General features: G+C 39.6%; 1 protein-coding gene across 3 annotated transcripts in view; it reads left to right on the top strand.

The window, feature by feature from the left end:
* Positions 1 to 22,571, top strand: part of rims2b (regulating synaptic membrane exocytosis 2b) — an 86,679-nt gene extending 64,108 nt beyond the window's left edge. For all 3 annotated transcript variants that reach the window (XM_056741660.1, XM_056741659.1, XM_056741661.1), the window contains 11 exons: positions 52 to 237; positions 2,427 to 2,536; positions 2,864 to 2,896; positions 7,627 to 7,649; positions 8,039 to 8,178; positions 11,109 to 11,323; positions 18,708 to 18,849; positions 18,941 to 19,053; positions 19,177 to 19,278; positions 19,365 to 19,504; positions 20,681 to 22,571. In XM_056741660.1, coding sequence (XP_056597638.1) covers positions 52 to 237; positions 2,427 to 2,536; positions 2,864 to 2,896; positions 7,627 to 7,649; positions 8,039 to 8,178; positions 11,109 to 11,323; positions 18,708 to 18,849; positions 18,941 to 19,053; positions 19,177 to 19,278; positions 19,365 to 19,504; positions 20,681 to 20,887 — 1,411 coding nt within the window. In that variant the 3' untranslated portion in view covers positions 20,888 to 22,571. The remainder of the gene's footprint in view (positions 1 to 51; positions 238 to 2,426; positions 2,537 to 2,863; positions 2,897 to 7,626; positions 7,650 to 8,038; positions 8,179 to 11,108; positions 11,324 to 18,707; positions 18,850 to 18,940; positions 19,054 to 19,176; positions 19,279 to 19,364; positions 19,505 to 20,680) is intronic.
* The last annotated feature ends 1,021 nt before the right edge of the window (positions 22,572 to 23,592 follow it).

The raw sequence follows: 23,592 nt of genomic DNA, 5'->3' as shown, positions 1-23,592 counted from the left end.
TAATGCACTGGAGCCGTGCTGAGCATCCATTGTTTGACTAACACTCTGCAGGTACAGCCGCAGCATGGTGGTCAGGCATGACCATTACAGGTCCAGGTCAGCTGATCAGAGGCCCATGATGGATCATCCGGTCTACACCCGTTCCCGCTCGTCTGAGCGGCCCGACTCCGGCTACATGAGATCCATGCCATCCTTACCGTCAGGGAGATCTGCCCCTCCCTCTCCCGCCTTATCGAGGTGACCCAGACCAATCACAACTAAGCACTGATCCGCTAAACCAAACCATGCCTTCTGCTTCCTGTCACCTGGAATGCCCCTCTCCACTTCCTCTTTCATTTAACCCTGTCGTAACGATGCTGTTTTTGATTTCTCTTCATTTCTATTTAGCGATGACGGTTACTAACGTCTTTTCATTTCGATTATAAACACACCTGTTATATTCTCTTGGGATATAATGGTGTGCACCTGGCATCGTACAGTTTACTTTCTTACCTTTTTGTTTTTGACTAACATTATTATTATTTGTTTGTAGTTGAACAGTATCTGCTTTAAGTTGTGGGCTGTTTGAGTGCGTGTGCTGTTGGCCTTCTCACCTTTCTTGCAGCTTTAGCAGTCAAACGCACCTGTCCTGATGCTGACCACATCACTCCTTCTGAGAGGCCATTAAACCTTTTGACTCATGATTTGCCGGGCACATCATAAGTCACAAGGAACATAAATTTGTGCATGACGTTTCACTGATGCAAGAGGCACAGTTGCTCTTGAATGTGCCACAGTTTATTATATAATGCTATACGATATACAAATGCGACTTTCAGCTCAAAAGGTGCTTGAAAGATCATTGTGTTTACTGTGGCGTCAATGTGCATTTTATATTCCGTAATGTGAATAAAATGCACTTGACTTTGACATATTTATCCATTTAAATGCATGCTTTAATACTACGTAGAATTAGACTGGTGATTTTTTTGTGCTTTCAAACTATCCAAGGGTGAATCTCACAAAACTGTGTGGGTTATGTTTTACCCCAAAAGTAATTATTTCATTTTCGACAAGTAAAATGAAGTATATGTTTGGGACTATCAAGATAATGCAAAGTTTCATAAGTAAGCCAATTTTGCACCCAAATGCTCATTACTGTCGTTGAACAGTTTGTAAAAGAACTATTTTGTTAGTAAAATCAATAATGACAATAATAATATGATATATTACTCTACCGTTTGAATATATGTAACTATAGCTGTGTCCGAAATCACATACTGTGACAGTATGTACTGAATTTAAATCGACCGTTTAAACAGTTTATACCATGGTCTGTTTGAACACTGGATTCTGATTGGCTGGATGGTGTCCATTAAAAGCCTTTAACGCACGGGTAGCTCCAGTCAGTTCGATTACATTTAAAATGAACTGACAAAATAACCGTTATTTTCACAGTTTGATCTATAACGACACTGTTAACATCAATAAAAGCTTTAACTTGGCAAATATCCATTATATAAGTGGGATTACCCACGGCTAGCCATGTATTAAAGGAAGTGAATCACGTGGTTCTTCGCCACGTCCTGCGTTAAAATCTTTAAATGCACGGCTAGCCGTAGATTATCCCTTACTCGTTCTATATAGTATGTGCGGGAGTAGTATGAATACATTTCGGACGTAATGCATCCGCCATGTTTATTGTCATGTGACCCCACTGCTCTTTGACACATGACGTATTAACAACAACCTGTATGTTGACGTTAATAAAAACTTAATTTAATCACGAGAGATTCATTTATTAGCACTAACTTTTGAAATCGGACACCTGCTTTAAAGTTTTCGCCTATTTTTATGTGATTTACGTTTGAAATAGGACCGTTGCTCAACTTCCATTGCATGATAGGGTTGTATCCATCCAATGATCACTCAAAAATCTCGGCGGAAGCAGTAGGCCATCTGCTGTTTTTAGCGTACTGGGGTTTCGGACATACTTCGCATGACTCGTAGGACGATTTCGGATGCAGGGTATATTTATGCATTACAGCAGTAGGAACTAATAAAAATGTGATCAAAAAAAGAAATACTGGTACACAAAAAGTAATTTAATCTGAAGTTGTTTTTGAATGGTTGCGTGAGATTCAAACTTTTGTAGGTTGTTTTACAAACTTTGCCTACAGAACATAACTTTCACCAAATATTTTTGCTTCTTTTTCATTTTTACTAACCCCTGAGAAAGCTGTGCCAAACATTGACTTATTTTCTGTGTCAGTCCAAAATATGACAACTTAACGTGAACTTTGTTTTATGACACAGATATAATTGTAGTTTCCTAGTCTTTTCTCATCAGCATGACCAGCTGTGGTCTTTGTGCAGTTTTATGACTCAACCACCAAACAATCTTCAGACGCTTTATCATCAATACTGACGCACCGTGTATCCCGCAGGGCAAACCCACGCAGCGGATCGGTTCAAACAAGTCCCACCAGCACACCGGTATCAAGTCGGAGAGGTCGGCAGCTACCCCAGGTCCCACCGAAGGTTACCATGGACAGAAGTGAGTAAATAAACTAGCTTACTTAAAGGTTTTGGGGAGCTTTTGTGAAAACGTTCATGATTCTAGATCCTAAGATATAAAGCCAAAAAAACAAAACAAACAAATCATTAACAAAGAAGTTGTTTGGGCGACTAGCGGAAGGTCCTGACCCAATCAGATCAAATGCTCACCTGCAACTACAGTTCAAGTATATGCTGTACTTTGGCCAATGGTATAGTGTATAGTGTAAACTAGCTTCTGCAAAATTGGATAATGTAACATATTCTTAAAGTAAGCTTCTTTCCATAACACAACACGGCTTGGTTCTTTTGTCACCCTTTTTCCCAGAAGATGGCGAGGGCATGACTGAGCCTCTTGAAGGTCTGTAAACACTGGCTTCTGTGTGTGTAGCCTCAGTCTGTTTTATTACAGCTTTATCATCTTCTCTAAACCTGTTAGCGTTGGTCTGTGAAGTTAACATGTCACCGGATTTGTTTTTGCCATTTGTTTAGTGCGGTTAAAGGAACCATTCGTTTGTGCTTTGGCAATACCTGTTAAAATATTATTATGAATGTAAGATGTGTGTGTGTTTTATGCGTCTGTTAGTGTGTGTGTGTCCGGATGAATCGCTAAAAGTGCTATAAATCTTAATCCAAATTATATTTTAAATAAAAGCTCACTACCTTAAGTCAAACAAATTAAGTTAAAAACATTATTGGCCTTACTTATCAACCCATGCTGCCAACTTCCTCAGACTGTGACTGGTAGATTTATTTAATAGGATACATGAACCATATGCTCATCATCATTCAAGCGCACATATGATTTTGATGATTCCATGAGGACAGGCATTCAACTCAGATTTATATTTATCATTGACTTGTTATTATTGATATATTAAATATACAGCTTGTTTCTAAATGTTGCACTTGTCATTTCACTATTGACTATCAATGATCATTTCATAAATATGTGCAAATGTTCCCAAAATGCCGTTGGTAGGGCGTGCTCGACTAAATTTGCATTTGGAGTGACTCATGTTGAGTGACTTGGAAAGGAAGACTTTGCACTTTCTACTTTTGGACTTGATTTGTAGAGCAGATTAGTTTAGCTTTACCCAGATTTCTGTTCTGTTTCCTTCGTTCTTCTGTTCTCGTTCTCACATCTTATGGTATACTTTTCTTTTTCTGTACTTGCTCTCGTTTCTGTATGAATGTGTGAATCAGTGGGAGGGACTTCACAATCCCCAGCCCCGCCCCCTGCGCCTCCGCAGATTTCACAAACAGTGGCTGGTAATGCTGTTTAGACTATCAAAGTCATATCATTTGATCTGATAAAAATGAGAACTTCTATTTCAATATTAATAATTATTTTTAGCGACTCTATTAAACAGCAAATTACAAGATCATCAGAAATAATAGTTAGTGATGCTTTTCATTGCCTCCAACCCCATCCCTCAAACCATGTTGTCTTCTTTTACCATCAAAGCTTACATGGGAATGGAGCCTCCTGTTCCTGGTCCTACCATTGCACATCCCACTGCTCATAGCCCTGTTCCACCTTCTCCTCATCATCCTCCTGCCACACCCCCTCAAACACACACTCCTCCTGTCTCGCATGCCACTCCCCCTCCTGCCCCTCCTCCTCCCCCTGGGCCGGCCCCTCCTGCTCCTTCACCATCAACAGCCCCACCTCCTGTCCAACAGGCGTCTGCGCCAGGTGTGTCAGTGTATGGAATACATACAAACATATGTATGCGGAGCCCAAAGATGTAGGCTTGTTCGACTTCATGCGGGGCTGCACAGACCTATCGGGGTGACTGTCGGGCTTCTGTGATGATGTCACATGCTGATTGGTCTACGTGTCAGCGCATGAAGTAGAACTCTTGTGCTGCGTCCCAATTCGCATACAATCCGTCCTAAGTAGTATTCGAAAATAGAATTAGTACGTCCCAAATCTTAGTATGCTGAAAGGAGTATTCTCAAAGTACCCGGATGGTCTACTATTTTTGGTGAAAATTCGAAGTGTATCCACGGAGACTTAACGGCGGATATTACCCACAACTCACCGCGAGAGGGCGGAGTTTAGCTTCGATAAATAGAAAAATGTAAGCATACAGTAAAGCATACATACAAAATAATAAATGAATAAACACTTAAATGCGAGCTGTATTTAGATGTTCGTGACAGCTAAGGATCACAGTCGTCTAGGCAACAACGGCCACTTCTGTTTTGCGTTAGTATGTCCCAGTGCGTCCATGCAGTTTTGATACGCAGTAAAATGTATATACTTTTCCACAACAAAAACAGTTCATACTTTAAGGGCATAGTATAATTGGGACGCAGCATTGGTAACGTTCAGAATGAAATACATCTGTTCTGCATACTCTACAGTATCTGCATACTAGTTAATAGAATAGCACGTGAAACGGTAAGCGTTTATAAACATTCCACACAGTAGTATGAACTTATTATGTTGTGTGCTTGATATAACAAACAGTCACGTTTTTATTCTGAAGGTAAAGCATTTTTTTGTCAAATAATGAATTAAAATAAGCTTTGGTTACATCTTATACAGTGTACCTCACTGTGTGCTATGTGGTAAACTTCACCGTATGTACTACACGCAGGCAGAAAATGTGAGTAGTGTGCTAAACATAGCTTGAGCATATTAGCTTGCTTTCTCTTTTTTTGACAGTTTTACTTTCATTTTGGTAGAATGTATGTACATGTGTATGTCAGCATAGTTCATCTTCTGTTAGAATGTTGCTGTGTGTTGAAGGAAAATGTTTCTTCACTCTCTCATTAACTTCATTGTTGGCTGGGTTTGTGTCGTTTTTAACACAAGAACCAGAGGAAAAGCCTGTAGCTCCCTCAGCTGTCAACGGGAGGAAAGGCAAGTGTGTGAATGTTTTACACAGTGTGTTTGTTTTGAAGGGATTTACTGCACGAGAGCTGATGTTTTCGATTGTTTACAAGAACATTGTCCAGCTTGCACTGCCGTATTAAAACTGTATTTATAGCTTAAATAACTTCTAATATTTGGGTTTTTTTAAGGCAATGCACCCATGTGTAAACTGAGTATTTTCATATACCTCTAGATGGCGCAATGACATTGTTCGGGAAGTTCTAGATTTATGCTGTAATATCACGTTTAAGGAACTCGCATTTCATTATTTTTCTTTTAATATTCACTATTAAAGGGATACTTCACCCGAAAATGAAAGATCTGTCATCATTCCTAATGTGTATTAATGTCTTTGTTCTGATGAACACAGAGAAATATATTTGGAAGAACGCTTATAAAACAGATCTCATGCCCTATTGACTCCCGTAGTAGGAAAAAGACCCCAGACATTCTTCAAGATGTCTTCTTTAGTGTTCAACAGAACAAAACAAATGATAAAGTAATTGTTCCTACTATGGGGTTTAGATCTGTTATAAGCATTCTTCCAAATATCTTTTTCTTTGTTCATCAGAAAAAAGACATTTATAGAGATTTGGAACAACTCGAGGTGAGTAAATGATGACAGAATTTTCATTTCCGGTGTCACTTTAAGTAACATATTACATCAGTGTTTTATTTATATGAGAACAGTTTTGGAGTCATCGCAAAGAGAAAAGAGGGAACGAAGTTCTTTTAAAGACAATCCAAGCTCTGAATTTCTATTAATCTTTCGTTTGCATTACGTGCATTACATTTACAGTAGGCTATGCAGTTTCTTTCCGTACGAATTCAGTTTGCTCTCTGATGAAGCGTTGGGTTTGTGTGTTTCTATGGTTGAGTTAAGCAGGATCATTTACTGTTTTTCCTTGTGTGTATCTTCAGAAGTGACATGGGGAGACCTGCAGAAGAAAACCACTGGTATCGTACAATCGGCCCTTAGTAGAGTAGACAAACCTTAGTGTGCTTTTAAGGGATCTAAGTCTTTCTGATGTGTAGCTCCTTCCTTAAGTTTTTCTTGTTGGTGTGAGGTGTGTTTCTGAGCATTTCTACATCTCTAGCAGCTTTAATATGTATGACTTCGCTGATGGTTTTTAGTCTTTGTGAAACTTGACAGATCCTGTTTACTATAAGAAAGACTGAATGAAGGCTCACGCAGAAACTTTTCATTATTCTTCTATTTGTTCTGCGTCGGGCACATTTATGGTTGTGTAGGAAATTAACTAGTTTTTATTGAAGCCAAGATGTCGCTTATCGTATGTACTTACAGCATAGAGCAGACTTTGGTACGTTAACCTAAATGAAAATGGGGGATTCAGAGAATATACTGTTAAAGCTGATGATATGGCTTGTGTTGGAATTTAGTAAACAGATATTGAAAATAAAACCACATTGTGAATGTAGCTGAGCTGAGTTTAGTGTTGTATTGTGTAATCTCAGTTATTAAATCACATTATCATCTTATTAGAAGACCGCAGAATGTCAGATCAGGGAGACACTGCTTTATATCTTCCATAACTTTTCTTGATCTGTTTGCTTCTGTATGTTTTGACTGATGAGTTGCTCAGTCAGAAATTCATCTAAAATCTGTGTGTGTGTGTGTGTGTGTCATCATCATAACATTATGTCATGTGTCTGTTCTCTCATTGTGTTTCATCCACACACCAGCGGTAGAGACAGTATCAGAGAATGAAGATGCAGGTACGGTGTACAGACTGACTTTAACATAAACAACTTCAACAGACAACTTTTATGTCTAAGAATGTGTAGCTATCCTTTTGTAGGATGCACTTGCATTCACTCAAAACACTACCAAAAAAGAAGCACTTTATTGAATAAACGTGTGTGTGTGGGTTTCATGTTACTATCTTAAAATGAAATACAATTTTAAGACTGTTTGTAAAGAATTTGATCAGGTGATGCTAATCGGCGTTGACATGTATCCTGGTATTCAGAAAGTTGTATGTATCTGAGAAACATTTTGTGGCAGTTTGTTACCCAGATGTTAGTGTTCATTGTGAGAAATCACTGAGAAAATCTTTATCTGGTGTCCGGTTTGTGTCGCTTTGCGCATTGTGTGAATGTATGTTTATATTACCCAACAATATTTACAAAATCAGATTGTGTCTGCTGGGTGTCACTACATCTTTTTTGTCTTTTTTTCACAGGTATTTTAAAGGATCCATCAAGGGTATGTTAGAAACAGTTTGATTCTGTCAATTTTTCTTCACTTTTACGTTGCTCATTTTGACAAAGGCATAAGTTTTAATTGCTGGTTAAATCCCTTCATCACTGCATCACTCTGTGAATAGCAAATGTTTATGAGTAAATGATGGTGCAAGTTAATGCATTTAAAGTCGTTTGCATTGTGAAATTAAATCGTAGAACCCCAACAAGTACAATGGGGTACATTAAAAATGATATGCTTAAAAAAACAAAATGATTATCTGAATGTGTCAGACGTGGGATGTGTTCCTTCATAATTAACATAATTAATTTGATGCTTATAAAGCGTCAAGAATATGTGATGTACGAGTTTTGTAACATTATTGTTAAAATCTTCATTTTGCTTTTTTACAGAGAGGAACGGATAATCTGTCCATGAGATCATCGGACAGCGATGTAAGCGACGTGTCCGCTATGTCGAGTGCGTCTCGGCTTAGCAGCACGAGTTACATGTCTGTCCAGTCAGAAAGAGCGCGGGCCAGCCGCAAGATCAGGTATTCAGACTCTAAATCACACTGACCTATGATCTCTCACAGCCGTGGAGGCCTGATCGGTCGTGGACACTCTGGGCACGCTAAAGTTCTCACTTCAAGTTGAGTTGAAAACATCCGAACTTTAATGTGACCAGAGTGTACGGCTGAGATCACAACACATGCTGGATGATTTTGAACATGATAGCAGGTTTTGAAGAGAAAAGAATGTAAATTAAATTTTACAAGATGAAAATTCTGTTTATTTTAAGACATTGAAGGATTGTTTTTGATTAAAATATAACTCGAATCCAAAAACACATTTCATTACTTTTTTAAAGCCAAAATATATTGACATATCTCTATAATGATTACAATTGTTAAATAATATATAGATTTCTGGCAAAAACAAAACAAATTATTGTTTATTGTTGTTTTCTTTATATAAAATCTTATTTCTTCATTAACATTAACTGTTAAGGTTTAAACTACAGGTTAAATTAAGTCTAGAAGAGTATGAAATCATTCTGATTCTTTGTTTCCACCTTAAATTTATGTGCCCACATTTATACTGTTGTTTTCATTGGAACTTCATCGTCTGCATGTCAAGTCTGTCTCTTCTTTGTCTTTTCTGTCACGCATGCTTCCTTTCTTGATGTCATGGAATGGTTTATTTGTTTGTGTCAGCCGTGCGGAGGCTCTTCAGAGTCAGGGAGAGGAGGGCACTGTGGTGGTGGAGGAACAGGTGGAGCCAGCGGCAGGAAGTGCTCAGGGGGCGGGGCAGGAAGGGGAGGTGGGTGGTGCTGCTGAGAACCCAGAAGGGGAAGGAGAAGAGGAGGAACCTGAGAGGTCAGCATCTCGTAGACCTAGAGGCCATTTTGTGTAGGTTAGGTTAAGTGTAACCAATGTAACCAGTGCCAGTGTGGGTTACCGTGGTCACTTCTGCCTTACAAAAGGTTCTTTGTAGTGGAAAACGGTGAGAATACCCAAACTAATTAGGTTATTATCATTAACCTAAAAATTGTGCCATCGCTGTGAAGAACCTTTCATAGTAAGTCATAAATGCAAATAATTAGTTTGATGGGTGTTGTGTAGCACAACTTTTGACTATCAGCATGAAGTGTTTTTTTTATATGGGGTAAAATAATGGCCAGATTTGACACAGAATTACATCAGACTTTATGCTGATAGTGAAAGTTATATGAAGACTTTGATTGTTTGAGAGGTGTTTACCTAACAGTGTAAATCACGTTGCGTGTCTCTGGTAAACACATTTTGTGACATTATCTCTGATGTGTGATGTGCAAATTTGTGATTATGTGTGCGCATCAAATATTCCTTACACGCATAAGGAATATTTGATGTGCACACTGATTATGTCTTTGTTAGCGCTGGATGACACCTATCTCCACCCCCTTCCTGCCCCATAGATCCCCAAGAAAACTGTCTCTTACATAATTTCACTGTCGTCTTTACAACCATCAACAGTGACAGATAAACAGTTGCTATCTCTATTTAAGCTTGCAGGTGTGTCAGGTTTACTTTTCTGCCGATTTGCACTTTTATGCATCTTGTATACTATTTGTGGAGTCTAACTGGCAAAATATACATTTGGTGTGATTTGTATATTTTACCAAATAGCAACAAATCCATCAGATGTTGCACAACCTTCAATTGTCTTAAGAGTTTTTATACTTGCAGGTGTCAAACGGGAAAGTCATTTTAAAAACAAGAAAAAATTAGTTAAGCAAGGTGTGCTATGATTGGCCAGTTAACCATTGCGTAGTGACTGGTGGAATACTGCAAGCTTGTGACGGAAATGTAACGCCTCTTACCATATTTGGAACATCAGGTTCTTCTTCAATTGTGCTGACAGGTACACCACCTTACTTGCGTACACATTTTGGCGGTCTTAGTAAACTCACGTAGATTTGTGGGGGTGTGGTTACACAAGGTGTTTCAGGCAGATCTGGGTGAGCATTCGCTTTTAGATAGAATGTATCTTTTATTCTGACACTTAATTTTTGCAATTTTATGTTTGTAATACATGAAAGGGCAGCTTAAAACACACCAAAGACACAGAAAAACACGTATTCGCGCCATATGACCCCTTTAATATTAACACACAGTCAAAGTGCATTTTAATTCTACAGACAGATGATCCTGCTTATGAAGACTTTAACATTCAAAGCAAAGATGAGGGTTGATGGTGCAGTTGCTATAGGAACTATAGATGTGTCGGCTTTATTATAACTGTAGAAATTAACTGGTTGTCCTCATATTCTCATCTGATAGTATTGTCATATAAAGCTTCCCTTACTTATGTTATCAGAACAATGAACTTCAGTTTTATGACTCACCGTCTCATTATTTTCTGCTGGTTATGTCACCTAAATAGGTCATTATATAAGCTTCCTTCAAACTGTCTCATAGGATAAATATGACTGTGTTTTTGGCCTATATTTGAGGCTGCAAGATCTGAAAGACATTTTAAAAAGAAACATCTCAGTGCTGATTAAATGGATGCTCGCTATCCTATAGGGTTTTATTTATTTGTTAATAAGTCTATGTGGCAGGTGAACTCGGCAACCCAGATGAAATTGTTAGTGTTCAGAATGTATTTATGTATCAACTTTGTCTTACATGTTTCCCCTAAAATTCAAAACAGAAAAGAAGTCGTTTTTGACTTTGCACTTCTTTGCATATTTGCATTGAAAGCAGGCAAAAAGGCCTTTGGACCAACAATGTTGTCCAACATTTTCATATGTCTGCTAGTGGTTACTGGTCACTGTTGATGTTGCTCCATCCTGGTACCTGTAGATGATGTAACAATGTTTACCTTCGAGTCTGTAGCTGAAGCCTGTCCCTTCCTCTCTCCGCTGTCTTCCTCTCTCTTTCTTTCTGTCCTTAACCCCTCTTTTGCCTGCATCAACTTTCACCTGACCCGCTGACAGTGAGTTTACATCTAAAAAAAAACACAGGGCTCAAACGGCCACACCCGGCTCCAACATCACAAAGAGTTCCAGCGTCGGCGGAGACATGTGTTCGCTGGGTAGAAATGATGACGAGGATGATGACAAGAAGAGACGTTCGAGTTTTGGGGCGAAGATGGCTGCCATGGTGGGACTGGGGAAAAAGAGCCAAAGTACATCCCAGCTGGACCCAGAGGGTGAGTGGATTGTGCCTTTTGCATTTAAAGTATACCTGCTAACAATTTTAGACGTCTGGTTGGTTCCTGAATTATAAATGACCTCAGTTATATCATAGTTGAGGCAGGTTATGGTGCCTGTATGGCTCTGGGGCAACAAGTACAAGACAGTCTTAAATAGAAACCTGTGAATAAACATGAAACGGCAACTACAAAAAGTACATCACAACAGACTAATCCTTAAGAAAAAAGTAAAGTTATAAACTCTCTTTGGGAAACAACACTTCAGGTTCAAGACAGTTGAGCCAAGTGTTCCTTTGTTAAAGAGAGATTTGGTCATTCTTAATGTTGAACCTTTTACAGTGTTATCCAAGAGGTTCACGGCTCAGCATATCAAATCAATCAGGACCATTAATTCTGATTATCTCATCGCAGTGCAGACGCCACAAAACTGGCACAAATTATTCATAAAACTGAGCCTGAATAGATTTGAAGTCATTCATTATTGAATTCAAATGATCTGACAGATACAGACAGATATGGAGGAGATGGGGTTGGAGGTGGGTTTTGAGTGCGGTACGATTAAGCAGGTAAGAAAGGTAACTTAAATAGGACGCTGTCTAGTATGTGTTGTGTGACTATTGGTTAAAATTGATTAGCTGCACCTGATGCGATCGGCTAATGCAAGCTTGCTAATGCAATTTCTTTTATATTATATATTAATATAATAATATTAATATTATTCAAAATCACACCTTTCTTTGGAAATTAATTGTAATTAATTTCACCTAACATTAAAATTCTAATAATTTCACATTTAATCTCCAAATTAATTTAGAAAAACATAATAACTTTTTCTATTAATATTTCTTTAATGCCACTATATTATGAGTGTTAATCTTTATCACTGATATATTCATATTGCTAATGTATCTATACAATTATTTTGTATTAGTTGTAACATTAATTATAGACATGCGTCAAAGACGTTTCAAATGAATGGTTTAAAAGTAGTGGTGGGCATAGATTAATTTTTTTAATCTAGATTAATCTAGATTAAAATGGCTCATTTGAATTCTGCCGAAGGCATTCAGAATATGTGTGCCACCCAAATAATGACTAAAAGCAAGTCTTTGAGAACGGGTTTCTCAACCCAGGTGGCGCATTAGACCAGGGGCTCATCTCCTGTTTCCAAAATGCATCACAAACTGCTTGAGAAAGCTGTTCTACTATGATAATTGGTGATGAAAATTAAATTATGTTCAATAAGATGAACTTGTGTTTACTTCCGCATTAGCTAAGGGATGATTTGCGTTTAGGTGGTACTTGAGACTGGAAGAGCTCCTACATACATTTACATTTAGTCATTTAGCAGACGCTTTTATCCAAAGCGACTTACAAAGAGTGAGGGAGCAACAAGCGATATGTCATACAGGAGCCATAATACATTAGATCTCAATACAAAGTTACTGGTTTCAACTAAAGTTAGACCACTACCTGTTGAGAGAAAGTGTTTTTTTAAACCAATTCCGCATTGCACAAGGTGCAAACAACCTTAGTCTTGTCGATGTTTCTATTGGGAAGCTTCTTAAAAATTAATATTCCCTGAAGCAAACCCGGCGGCTTCATAGCTGCATCCATGTTAGCACGTCACTTTTGATGCGGTAATTTCACAGTAACGTTATGTTGTGTTCAGACCAAACGCGAATGGCGTGTCAAGCGCGAGTGATTTATATGTTAATGAAAAGAGCCAATAGACCTACTTGTCTCGACCTACCTTTTTTTATCGCGCGATAAGAGTCTCACTGCGTTAACGGCGTTAACGCCGTTAACGGCCCACCACTATTTAAAAGCCTTTGTATGAATAAGGGCGTGATCATATAATGTAACGTTAGCCAAAGGATGACGCTAAATATTTTGAACACATAAATCTGAAATATTAATTGCGTAATTTTTCACAGCACTGCTTTAAACAGTGATTTTGAAAGAAAAATTAGAAACTACCTTTGCCTCCAAATATCAATTAATGTCCTAAAATGACTTTGTTGTTCTCTCTTTCTTGGAAAAAAAAACATTAGTCCGGACACACACACATTTACATGTACACAGCACTGAAGTGTAGGGTAGAATTTAGGAAGTGCATGTTCCTGTCTACAGCTCCCAGGTGGGAATCAGGGATCTCCTCTGATGTGGACATGCCTCACACCTCCTTCTGTCTCATAAAGACCTGCAAGGATGAGATGGATTTAACCAGATGCTCAGCATGGTCATACAGTTCAGTCATTAGAGTCTGTTCAGAGACACCGGTCGACGCTTCCCTTTTAAATTAACTAGATATACCTCCGTTGACACATGCAGGGGGGTATATTGACTTCACAGATGTCCTGTTGCTGTCTGTTGAGGAAAGACTGCTGGGTTTTAAACAGCTTTGCTGCTGGACAGACTTGCTTAATCTTTTCTGTATAAACTGGAACACATCTGTGGTTTAGAATTTTTCGGGAGAGTGGTCTTGACGCCGAAACACTGTGCACTCTGATCTTTCTTGTGTTTTCATTGTTTGTTGGGCACCAGGATCCATTCACAGCCATACAAGATATATCTGTAGTATCAGAACAGATGAAGAAATGATTCGCTACAAAGATCACCATGTTTCCATATTCGACAGGCTCATTCTCAGCGCATATTTTAAGATGTTCTCTTTTCTAAATCCTGCCAGATCAGTCATATTCAGCTAAAAATATTCCCTGTTATTCCTCAGATTTTCACACACAGACAGTCCGGGGGAGGTGGTGCTGCACGTCAGTATTGGGTGACGACAAACTGCTGTTTTCATGTAGCAGCACGTAATGGTGTACCGATGTAATTACCATATGACCTGCATCATCAAAATAATCTCATGTTACTTTAAAAAATAACACTTCTATTGTGAATTGTTCCTAGAGTGTTCAAGATGTTGCAGTGAGGTTGCTAGGGTGTTTAAGGTGTTGCTATGTGGTTGCAAGGGTGTTTGAGGTGTTGCTGTGTGTTTTCTAGATTGTTCACGGTGTTGCTCTGTGGGATTTTGAGTGTTCGGGGTGTTGCTAGATTGTTTGAGTTGTTGCTGTGTGGTTGCTAGGGTGTTTGAGGACTTGCTGTGTGGTATCGGGGTGTTTAAGGTGTTGCTGTGTGGTTGCTATGGTGTTTGAGGAGTTGCTGTGTGGTTGTTGGGGTGTTTAAGGTGTTGCTATGTGGTTGCAAGGGTGTTTGAGGTGTTGCTTTGTGGTTGCAAGGGTGTTTGAGGTGTTGTTGTGTGGTTGCTTGAGTGTTCAGGGTGTTGCTTTGTGGTATTTAGAGTGTATGGGGCGTTGCTAGATTGTTTGAGTTGTTGCTTTGTGGTTGCTAGAGTGTTTGAGTTGTTGCTGTGTGGTTGCTAGGGTTTTTGAGGTGTTGTTGTGTGTTTGAAGGTTGCTAGGGTGTTCAAGGTGTTGCTGTGTGGTCGCTAGAGTGTTCACGTTGTTGCTCTGTGGTTGACAGAGTGTTCGGGTAGTTGCTAGATTGTTTGAGTTGTTGGTTTGTGGTTGCTAGAGTGTTTGAGTTGTTGCTGTGTGGTTGCTAGGGTGTTCTATGTGATGCTGTGTTGTTTCTACAGTGTTAGAGGTGTTGCTATGTGGTTGCTAGAGTGTACAAGGTGTTGTCGTGTGGTTGCTAGAGTGTTTGAGTTGTTGCTGTGTGGTGGCTAGGGTGTTCGAGGTGTTGCTGTGTGGTTACGAGAGTATTTGAGCAGTTGCTGTGTGGTTACTGGACTGTTCTATTTGTAGTTGTGTGGTGGCTAGGGTGTTCGATGTGTTGCTGTGTGGTTACGAGAGTATTTGAGGTGTTGCTGTGTGGTTGCTAGACTGTTCGAGGTGTTGCTGTCTTGTTACTAGACTGTTCTATTTGTAGTTGTGTTGTTGCTAGAGTGTTCGAGGTGTTGCTGTGTGGTTACGAGAGTACTCAAGGTGTTGCTCTGTGGTTGCTAGACTGTTCGAGGTGTTGCTGTCTTGTTACTAGACTGTTCTATTTGTAGCTGAGTTGTTGCTAGACTGTTTGAGGTGTTGCTATCTTGTTACTAGACTGTTCTTTTTGTAGCTGTGTTGTTGCTAGAGTGTTCGAGGTGTTGCTGTGTGGTTGCTAGGGTGTTTGAGGTGTTGCTGTGTGGTTGCTAGGGTGTTTGAGGTGTTGCTGTGTGGTTACGAGAGTATTTAAGGTGTTGCTGTGTGGTTGCTATGGTGTTTGAGGTGTTGCTGTGTGGTTGCTAGAGTGTTCGAGGTGTTGCTGTCTTGTTACTAGACTGTTCTATTTGTAGCTGTGGTGTTGCTAGAGTGTTTGAGGTGTTGCTCTGTGGTTGCCAGAGTGTTTGAGGTGTTGTTCAAGGTGTTGTTCTGAGGTTGCCGGTGTGATTAAAGTGTTAGTATGTTGTTGCTAGAGTGTTCAAGGTGTTGCTGTGTAGTTCCTAGTGTGTTCCAAACTGTACATAGGCTTAAGGTGAAGGTGACCTGTTTGTCACGTATGGTGACCCATACCCGAAATGTGACCTCTGCGTTTAACCCATCCAGAGAGTAGTGAACATACGCACAGCAAGTGGTGATCACATGTACACCCAGAGCAGTGGACAGCTATCACTGCAGCGCCCGGAGAGCAAGTAGGGGTAAGATGCCTTGCTCAAAGGCACCTCAGTCGCTGCCCACCGGCCCTGAAAATCAAACCTTCTGGTCATGTGTCCGACTCTCTAACAATAAGGCCACCACAGCATTTACATTTTGTTTCTCATTACCTCTCTGTGTAGTTCAGAAGTAGATTTATAATCTTAATTGAACTTTTTATACTTTTTTGCAATGCGTTTTGGGATTGCCTTCTCCGAGAAGTTCCAAGACTTTTTCCAATCGATGGTTATCTTATTTTGTTGTACATTATTCATGTGGGAGTCTAAGAGTCCTTAAAAGGTTGTCTGGGTAGACCGCTCACTAGATGTCAGAAGCTTGGTTATACAAGGTTGTGTAAAGCACTTGTAATAATATTGCCTCATTTTAATCATCTGTGTGTGGTCCAGGTGTTAATAACATGCTCATCTCTCTTGCACCTATCTGCTACTGTAGACGGGAGTGGGTAGAGGTCATGGGGTCACAGAAGGCAATGGCTCAGGAGATGGTAAGATGGGAACGATTCCTTTCTCCCCCACTTATTCAGGACCCAGTTTATTTTATAACAGTTTTATTTACATGACACGGTTCCCTTTTGTACTGGCACTTTGAGACCACACAGTATGAGTGAAATGTCAGATAAGCCTCTGCTGGTAAACTCTACATCATTGTCATTTTGTTATTATTAGCGGGTTTAACTAGAGGCAGTGGTTTACGTCACAACAATTTCACCCACCCAGGGTTATTTTTAGTATGTTGTCAGAATTTTAAATTCAGTGAAGAAGTACTTGAAAAGAAATAAATCAAGAGAAACTTGATTTTGTCCACGAACACACATGCTTTTTTGTGTTGACAGTGTCGGCTAACACTGTTTGAGTTTGTCAGATGTTTTGATATTGAAGCAGCGATATGAGTCACAGCTGCATTCAACTCTCTTCAGACTTTAATAGGAAGGTTGAGACGTTACTATTTTCAGATGGTATTCTGCAAAGGTGAGGATTTTATACTGTAACATATTTATGGATTTGTTTTCGATGTGCGGAAGGCAAAAGGAGGGTAGACACTTAAAGATTGTTTTATTTTTAGGATATTTCGGATTTTCCTCTTTTAAATTTTTAATATACAGATTTCTATGACAAAAATGAGAATCATCACTGAGTGTAATGGTAAGTAGCGAAAGTCATTATGCAAATGAGAATTTGCTGGCAATCTATTTGTCCTGAAAATCATGTCAAATATTAATGTTTCTAAAAATACTTTCATCTTATTACGATAAAATATATATTGTTGTAAAGATGAATATTCAATAATAAGTAAGACCCCTGTCTATTTAAGGGTCTTTGTCATATTCTAAACACACAAACACTTCAAAATATCAGCAATGCCATAAAAGCAATGCCATTGGTTTCCCGAGGAACCTTTCAATCAAAGGTTCTTAAAAAACACTTCCTTCTTATCCTTTTACAGTTTGAAGATCATTTTTTCACAAAAAAGAACCATTTGTGCAACAAAAAGATTAGATGTTACATGTTCTTAATGAAACGATACAGCCTGAAAAAAACTTTTAGTGTAGACTGTTACTGGCGAAATCAAGCTTCCTGTAGCTTTGTCTCAATAAACATCCTTGTTAACATATCTACTACTAGATGAAAATGCGAGAAATTTAAGACGTCAAGATATCAAAAAGACCATATTATTGTGCGTGGCAGATGAAGCTGCAGTCAGAAGGCAAGTCATGTGCGTGTGTTTTTATGTGCGTCTGTGTGAAGACATATCTCTAGGCAGAGCTCAATCTTGCTCGAGTGGCTTCTCAGTTCCTCTGCCTCTGATTGGCCGCATCATTTGCAAGCCACACGCACGTTACCGCCCTCCCTCCCAGTCCCCTGCAAGATGAGCGGTACCTCGCAACAGACCAGACCGTCTCAGACAGCGTCCTCACCGCAGATCAACACTCTCCTGAGAAATAAACCAGACGAGCGGCGGCACATGCTGCTGATGAGAAGCCTCGGATACCGTTTTCTCCAAAACCATCTCTGAAAGGTCTCTGTGCACTGTAGTTTGAGGTATCCGAAGACGCTGGGGTGACAAAATGGGCAGACAAGGGCAGGACAGTAGCGCCACTCTCCCCGGCTCGCGCATGCAGCGATCCCAGAGCAGACTTAGCCTGTCTGCGTCCTTCGAGGCGCTGGCCGTCTACTTCCCCTGTATGAACTCCTTTGAAGTGGGTGACGGAGGTAAGAATCCACGCTCGCTGTGTGCTGCGTGGAGGACACTGCGCATGGTCTTCTGCTCTTTTCAAATAAAATACTCAGAGCAATATAATGTGCGATTGATGCTGTTTTCTCTGTTGTGATGAAGCAGATGAACTGTCGGATGAGCTTGTGTCGATGTTTGTTGCGTTGTGAAGGAGAGGGAGACAGGGTTTGACCTTGGTGGCAGGTGTTCCAATGCGACATGTGCATTAGGAAGCCTGTATGCATTGATGCAATATGTGTCGTATTATTTTACATTGACATTTATGCATTTGGTGGATGCTTTATCCAAAGCGACCTTCAAGGTGAACCTTTTATCCAAATGCATTTTCACTGAGAATTTAACAACTATCCTAGTTTAATTCGCAGAAGTAAACCGCAGACTGACTTTCCGGTGTGTAAACACTTCACGGCTCAACTGTCTCCTGGCTCAGTTGAGGATGGGGGGTAGAATTGTCATGTGTTTGTCTTCTCATTCATTTATCTCTTTTTCAGAGGAAGGCAGGAAGAAGAAGCCGGTGCGCCTGGCAATCCAGCGAAGCGTGGAGACGGGATTGGCCATCGAGATGAAGAACAGAATGACACGTCAGCCCAGTAGAGAGACCGCAGACGATGGTGAAAAGGCTAAACCTGGAAAGTACGTACTGTGACTTCTGCCTACTAAAGTTTAAAATAAAATAAAAGTCTCATTACATTTACACCTTATTTACTGGTCTTTTTCTTTAAAGTTTTATCTTCCCTGGGGTGAAGATTTCATCAGACAGTCAATTCACTGAGTTTTTGGATGGTCTAGGCCCAGCCCAGCTGGCAGGGAGACAGACATTGGCCACACCTCCAATGGGTAGGTATCCTTACTTCCATATTACATTGGCCTAGTTGATAAGTTCGACATAACCTTTTTTAACAGGTTAAAAGGAAATGTTTCCTCTGCTCTGAGAGTTTCACTGTGATCTTTTTATTGCAGGCGACATACAGATCGGTATGGTTCACCGGAAGGAGAGGCTGGATGTGGAAGTTATTCGGGCTAGAGGCCTGGTGGGCAAACCTGGCAACAAACAGACGCCAGGTACGCCGAAACGACCGGTCTTCTTTTTTTTAATTATGGCCTATTCTGTGGTTCAGAACTAAATCCTTATCTCATTCGATTTGCAGCACCCTACGTTAAAGTATATCTGTTAGACAACGGGAAGTGCATCAACAAGAAGAAAACACGGACAGCAAGAAAAACACTGGATCCTCTTTATCAACAGCAGCTGCAGTTTGAGGAGAATCCTGAAGGGAAAGTTTTACAGGTAACACCAGGGCAGCATCCATACTCATGTATTTTTACAGTAAATTATGTGGAAAAGTGGTAGTGTTAAATCCCCTTCAATACCACAAGGTGGTAAAAATCAGTACCAAATGCAATCATTCATACCTTAAAATTCCACCAGCCTTCAAAATACTGTGGTTCAAAGTCACTGTCAGAAAATGCAAAGACCAAGAACCCAGGCGGAGTCAGAAGTGGGTGGAAAAGAAGATTTTTATAAAAACACAAAACAAAAACCCACGAGGGGGTAAAACAACATTACAAGGGGGTTACACGAAGGGTTGACAGGAACATAGACTGACTACACTTGACTAGACTAAAGACAGCGCATTGACATAAGCTATAACGAACTAAACTAGACTAAAACAGGAAACTTCTAGGAACAAGGAATAATCAGACGTCTTCTCAAACGAACACAGCGTTGCGAGCAATGTGCATCACCATGAACAACAATTTGAGTAATCACACAAATCAAAGCAATACAAAATGAAGGGTCACAAGACAGAAAACACAAGGGTATTATATAGGGAACCAATGCGATGGCAAGAACAAATACTGGACCGGAGAGAGCGCATGGCACGCCAAACAAGCAATGCCATGTCTCTATCCATACCAAACACATGGGGCTTTCATGACCCTGCCACAAGGCTAGAATATCAAGACAAGAAGAGGCAGGATCATGACAGTCCCAGTGACATTCAAAATTACAATGCTTATTTTTTCATGAAAATTTGCAGCCTTAATTGTAAATCATAATCTTTAGTTAAAATCTGAAAATGCACTTCCGTTCGGTAATGACTATCCGTCATAAATGATGTATGTTAGACGGCTTGGGTGGAGCGTTAACTCCTCCCCTTCAACTTCATTGAGCTGCATGTTCCAATTCCAAATGCAACGACTGTTTTTTTAAATCCAATCAAATCGCAGAGAAAGAGGTTATCCACGGCCGCAATTTTTCTCATTAGAAATTCCATTTCACTCGGAAATGCGTCAAAAAACGCAAGTAAAAACGATAACATCTTCCAGCTCACGGTGACTTTGAGAAACATTTATGGTCATGTATATTTTAGAACAAACAGTTTATGGACATAAATAACAATATGTGTATCTTACACTATATAATAATATAAGGCATAACCGTTTGTTCCTTCCCTAACAGATCATCGTTTGGGGGGACTATGGACGCATGGACCACAAATCTTTCATGGGAGCAGCCCAGATCCTATTGGACGATTTAGAGCTGACCAACATGGTGATTGGCTGGTACAAGCTCTTTCCTCCCACCTCTTTGGTGGACCCAACCTTGGCACCTTTAAGTCGTAAACCTCCAGAATCAGGCGTGGAGAAGTCCAACACTCGGTCGTAGCGGCACGGGGTGGTGAGAGGTAGAGAACGACATGAGTAGCTCCAGCTGCAGGAAGAGAGAAAACAGTCTCGACGGGTCATGTCCTGGTTACACTGCATGCTTGATGTCGTGTTCTCTGAGCCCGTTCGACGAGAGGCTGCGAAAAGGCCTGCGTCCTTCTGCCAAAAAACAAACGAAAAGAAAACAGCATGCTGCTGTCACGTGCAGGGAAATAAAGCCACAGGACGTCTCCGAAGAGATGCGGTCGCCTTACACAGCAGAGTTCTGACTCACCGTCGCGGTTGGAGCACAGGAACTGGGAAAGGAAGACATCATACTATTCTGGCTGTTTACTCTCTGTTTTATTCAAAGAGATGTCAGTGTTTCTTAACTAGAACTCGATGCATTGCAGCCATTACTCTGAGCCAAGCTCTGAAAAAGCTCCTTTAAGAAAGAAGCACTTGGCTAAGAAAAGGGAACCTCGGAAAGATGATGTTCATACTCCGAGAAGCCAGATCTCCTCGTGATCTTTAGCATTTGATGATGAATATGTAAATGAATATGCCAGAGTTCCTGTTTAATTCAGGAAAAAACGGAATTATGAAAGAAACATATAGACCTTTTTGTGCTCCGGTATGACATTCTTTGTTAATGTACTGTATGAAGTTCATGGGGATTTTTTTTCCTTTTGTTTGCATGAATGCAAATTATTTTCCTCAAGGCTGCAACTTTCAAAAAAAAGAAAAATATTTCAGGATCAGCCATTTTCAACGTTTGTATTATTTTTAATATGAAATTCTCTAGTGCATGGTTTTCAAAGAGACTGAATGCAACAATCTAAAGATGTGATTGTCATCCTTTAGACAATTCTTCTGTATTTTTACAGAGCTCAGATACAGGTGTGGCCATCATTAATGAAAAAAGCTATCGAGAAAAATAACAGATGGCAGAGGAAAACTCAATAAATGTACAATATTCATTGCAAAGTAAGGCACAAGCCTCAAATTGAACGTTAAATGAAAATCGTACATGTCTCCCTTCAGCGGCAGCCATGTTTGTGTACATGTGGAGACAGCCGTAGATTATGTTACGGGTCTGTCATAACTCAGTTGTTCCACTAGAATGGCTCATTTATTCAAAGCAAGCATGTTGAAAAGGGTCTGCAACATGGATTGAGCACACTGTCTGAGTAACACAGCATGTTTTTGATAGACATCTGGGATCTTTCCGCAGTTTTGTGTACAGTGCATGTGGACCAGACCCTTGATCTGATCAACCGTGGACTCGGGTCGAGGTATTGTGGCAGATGGTTCAGACATTCAATGCAACATTCCACCTCTTGGCACTCATCGTTTCTTGACGTTTTCAAAAGGAAAGAAAAGAAAATTAAACACATGAAAGAAAAAAAAACAAGGGGAAAAAAGTAAAGAAAATTTATATTTATTCAAGGTTGACTTGGAAAAAAGTTGCAAGTATATTTTATTTTATTATTGTTATAAAGAAAATGGTATAAAAAATGGTTCCCATTGGATGGTGCTGGACGAAGACTCTAAACTCTGGACTGGACAATGTTCTCCCGTGTGTTGTTAAACACAGCGGACACAACGGTTGTTGAATTAGGAGTCACACAGTTCGGGAAGATGGGAAAATTGCCACAAAATATGAATTTTTAATTGTTTCTTGTTTTGAGAGAATAAAATTCATTTACTAATTCCTGTGTTTGTTTTTCCTTGGTAAACGAAAAGCAGGTAGACATCACAACTTAAAGGGATAATTCACCCAATGATCAAATTCTGTCATCATTTACTCACCCCATGCTGTTTCAAATCTGTATAAATGTCTTTGTTCTGAGAAACACAGAGAAAGATATTTGGAAGAATGTTAGCAATTCCGAGACATCATCAACTACCAAAGTATACAAATATTGTATATTTTTTTGTTCTGTTGAACGCAAAATGGGATATTTTGAAGAATTTAGGAAAACAAACAGTTCTATTATTCCTACTATGGTAGTCATTGATATCCCAGAACTGAAAATTGCTTCCTCATATCTATGTGTTCATCAGAACAAATACATTTATATTGGTATGAAATAACATGAGAGTGAGTAAATGATGACAGAATTTGTCGGGTGTTGAACAGCATTACACACAAGCTGCACATTTTCATTCGACTTTAAAGTTATTAAAGAGACAGTATAAAAACTTAAGATGACAACAATGTTTAAAGGAGATAAACAAAATCATTCCAAGCATGTTGACGTATGGTATTGTTGGTTCAATAGTCATGTGCTGGTCTTAAATTCATCATTAGTGGTCAAAGCAGGAGGTGCCGGAACTTTATTGCATTTGTACGGTAAGTGTTTTCTTATTATTATTTAAATTTTTCTGAATAAAGTGTCTGGGTTTCGAAGAACATAAGTCCACATGTCCGTTGGACTCTGTGTGGACTCAAATTAAAATTTGATTTCCCAATGGATTCTAGAAAAATGCCTTTATAACACATGTGGCTAAAGATCTTCTCCCACTGTTTGAAATTTCCAAAATTCCAACTCCTCCTTGGTAGTGTGTCCAATTCAAAACTACCGAATCTAAAAACCAAAAATGTGATTTTTTTAGCAGATGTAAACCAATAAAATTTGTTTAATTTGTTTAAAATCCCACACGCATATATGGAGACGCTTCCTTCCTACTCTTGATTGGATAATACTAGATGTCGTAGTTGGT

The sequence above is a fragment of the Triplophysa dalaica genome, chromosome 25 (genome assembly GCF_015846415.1).
Source record: "Triplophysa dalaica isolate WHDGS20190420 chromosome 25, ASM1584641v1, whole genome shotgun sequence".
In the NCBI taxonomy this organism is placed as follows: domain Eukaryota; kingdom Metazoa; phylum Chordata; class Actinopteri; order Cypriniformes; family Nemacheilidae; genus Triplophysa; species Triplophysa dalaica.
Note: the sequence above shows the minus strand (reverse complement) of the source record. Positions and strands in the feature narration are given on the sequence as shown.